Here is a 3,439-nt window from a genome sequence, read left to right on the forward strand (position 1 = left end):
TGAGATATGTAATCAAATATGGTATATGCATTTTTCTAGTTGTTAAATACCTCATGCTATAGTACTACTTGTTAAGCGTTAGCTCATGTGGATTGTTGCAACCCTAACCATTCAGGGTTCTGAGGTGAGTTGGACCTTCAAGTCTCCACAGAGGGAGGCCCCATCCTTTAAGTGGGTGGTTTGACAGTTCGGTAATAATGGAATAAGGACACTTCACAAGACGGTGCACCAATATGAGCCAGGCAACATCCAAGTCAAGAAGGCTCAGGTGAGGCCGCTTGCAGGCTCATGACTCCAAAGTATAGCCCCAAGACACCACCGCCGGATTATGGAGACCACTGTGTATGGCTTAGTGCAGAGGATGATGACTACAGTCTCAGTGTGGTCACATCTACGCTAGTAGTGGAGATTTATTTGATAGTTCTGGATGGTTAGTTTTGATTTGTTTGAATGATGAGAATAAGTTTGGTGACGAATTAAACTACTGGTAAGTTCATTTATTGATTCAGTATTATCATTTCTTCTGGGTTGTATGCTTCTGAATATGTGTTATTAATACAAATATTTGTATTCCCCGTGGTCACACCCGGGAATCTTGGTGGATGGGCCAAGGCGCCCAGGTCGGTAGTGTGACAGGTATCCAGGTCATTGGATGGGTTGGTCACAAACCAAGGGTCATGATAATATAAATTTGGTGTACTCGATCTTGCTTAGATAGTGGCCCACTTGATCAAGAGTCATAAAAAAATTCCAATTTTTTCTACAGTCATTACAATGTGGCCCTTCCATCTGATAACCAGACCAATCTGAATATGGTTTCATGGCATGTACCAAGTGGGGTTCACCTGATGAATGGTCATGGGATTGCAAGATGACCAGCAGAATACATGGACCAATCCACACTCTGCATATACATGTGGTCCATCCATCTGATAACCAGACCAATCTGATTGTGTGTTCATGGCAATTACCAAGTGAGGCCCACCTTATGAATGGCCATGGCATTGCATCTTACATGACAGAGTGATAGAGAGAGATGGAGAGAGACCATACTACCAAGAAAAGAACACAGAAAACAGACTAGTATTATACATGAAAGATGAACCCATTCAGAACATTATTGCATGGAGAGATACATTGCAATGCATGTATTTATGCCTCATCCATTTTCCTCACCCCCTCTACCAAAAAAGACAACACAACCCAAGAAGAAGAAGAAGGAAAAAAAAAAAACACGTTCCCTCCAAAAATCAAACTAATTAACGGTCACCTTTCCAACCATGCCAGCCCCTTGGTGAGGTGAACAGTAGAAACTGTATGTGCCCTTGGCATCCAATGTGACCGAATACACCTCACCGGGCGCGTTGAGCAAATCTTCCTCGCTCATCGAGATCTTCGACGCGTCCACACCAGAGGGGATCTCATCCTCGTCGAAGACAACATTGTGTGGGAACCCTGCATTGTTCTTGAACACAATCTTCTCACCGGGAGACACGGAGAACTCCTTGGGGACAAAGGCCAAGGTACCGTCGCTGCCACCCAGGAGGACCTCGATGGCGAGGACATTGCTCGCAAGCATCGCGCTCGCGGCGGTGGCCGCAACTGCGACGCCCACTTCCTTAAGTGAGGCTTTGACGGAGAATGCCTGCGCAGGCGAGGCAGGCACCTTGGCGGGGCACGATCGGGCAGATTGGCCCACCTTGAGGCCAGTGAAGGAGGGGATGGTGATTGCAGCTGAGGTGGTCATGGTGGTCATTTTTCTAGATGTTGCACTTTCTCTGGTGTGGTTGCTAGAGAGGGTTTGAGGTGGTATGGGAAATGAAAGGTGTGATGGATGGGGGATTTGATAAAAATAAATAAATGGGTGTGTGTGTGTGTGTGTCTGCTAGGGCTCGTGATTGGTCGGGGAAGATTGGATAATGCGTGGCAGAGATTGAATGGCGAGAAAAGGGTTATCTCGCGTCCTCCGATCTGATTGGCTGGAGGAGATGATATCTTCTGACGTGGCATGGGAGGGGTGATGTGTGGTTTTCACTGTGAGTTGGATGAATGGGTGATAGAGATAAACCGAATTTTTGCAAGAGATATTTTTAGAAATGTGGAATGATCGTGGAGCAGTTTCTATAGTAATATGGTAGAGCACCACTTCATGCATATGGCAGTGTAAACCGTGGATCGGAACCGTCCACCTAGTGGACCCTTCCACGGGTGGCCCATGATACAAAAGTCACCAGAAAGGATGATCCTAGGATTTAGAAGTAGTGGCCTTCAAATGAACGGTAGAAAAGCAAAAATGGTTAACGGTTAACATGACAGGGAAAGTTGGGAGAAATGGACGGCTGCGAGTTTCCTATTAGTGAGAAAATTTCAACCATAAGCCATCATCGCCATGGCCCACTAGCTGGATGGTCCTGATCCTCGTTCTAGCATTCCACGTGTGTAATTACCATACCATTTGCCTAAAAAAAAAAATTTTTAAGGTATTAACGGTGAACAGAAAAGAGGTGGCGCTGGCCCCAGATGGTCGAGTCCCTACCGATGATATGCTTGCCGGCAGGTGGGTCTCATGTATGAATGTTTTGAAGTATGTACAATCTGGCCTATATACAGGTCAAGAGAGTGATCGATACTGTCAATCAGGAGGGCTTCACAGTGTAGTAATGTAGATTAGGTAATCCTAACCATCTGATCAATGGACTTTAATGGGGACAATCAAACAGCTGGGCGTGACTAGATTCAGTCTCCCTTTTAAGAATAGGGTAATCAAGACTTTCGCTAGTACTGGACAAGATAATTATGTGATGTCCGCATGGCACGACCGTTCATGCACTGGGCCATCGCTTTGGACAACTAACAATGTAATCTGAGTAGGTTAGGAACTTCAACATTACCAGCGAAACATTTATGCTTTGGCGAATGGCCCAGCTAATCCTTACATCACATGATCACATGGATAGTGTGGTGCATTAATGGGAATATCAGTCCCCATTTATGTTGTAAACCAGCATGATGGGTTCACCAAATAAAGGGATGATGCTCACAGATCAGAACTTCAGAATTCCACGATCCAGCAATTAAACTTTCCAACTGTTTAGATGCACAAGCATTCACTTTCCACTCAATTGCAATTAGATTCCTCTGGTGTCTAAGTTGAAAGCAATCGTAATTGCAATTTGGGGGCTGTTTTTGCCTCAATTAGAACTCAAAAGGGGAGTGCATTACGATTCCATCATTTAAGATTTTCTTGGATAGTTATTGCATTTTCAACTCAATTTTGTGTCCAAACGGGGACCTTGAAGTTTGACCTAAACCAAATGCCGCATGCTAAATATAGCTGAGACCTAAGGGCCTGTTTGGCCGGGCAGATTGAATGGGATTAGGAGGGATGGGATCTGTTTTAAGGTAATGATGGGCTGGTCAGTGGATTGCTGCAAATACC

The 3,439-nt window shown here is 45.0% G+C and overlaps 1 protein-coding gene across 1 annotated transcript; it reads right to left on the minus strand.

Annotated features, from left to right (window-relative positions):
* Positions 1–1,064: 1,064 nt before the first annotated feature.
* On the minus strand, positions 1,065–2,155 carry LOC131225946 (plastocyanin A, chloroplastic-like). The gene is made up of 2 exons (XM_058221572.1): positions 2,144–2,155; positions 1,065–1,882 (listed from the first exon to the last, which is right to left on the minus strand). The coding sequence occupies exons 1-2, from the start codon at positions 2,153–2,155 to the stop codon at positions 1,256–1,258; spliced, it is 639 nt and encodes a 212-aa protein (XP_058077555.1). The 3' UTR covers positions 1,065–1,255.
* Between the last annotated feature and the right edge of the window lie 1,284 nt (positions 2,156–3,439).

This window comes from Magnolia sinica, chromosome 2, assembly GCF_029962835.1.
Source record: "Magnolia sinica isolate HGM2019 chromosome 2, MsV1, whole genome shotgun sequence".
NCBI lineage: Eukaryota > Viridiplantae > Streptophyta > Magnoliopsida > Magnoliales > Magnoliaceae > Magnolia > Magnolia sinica.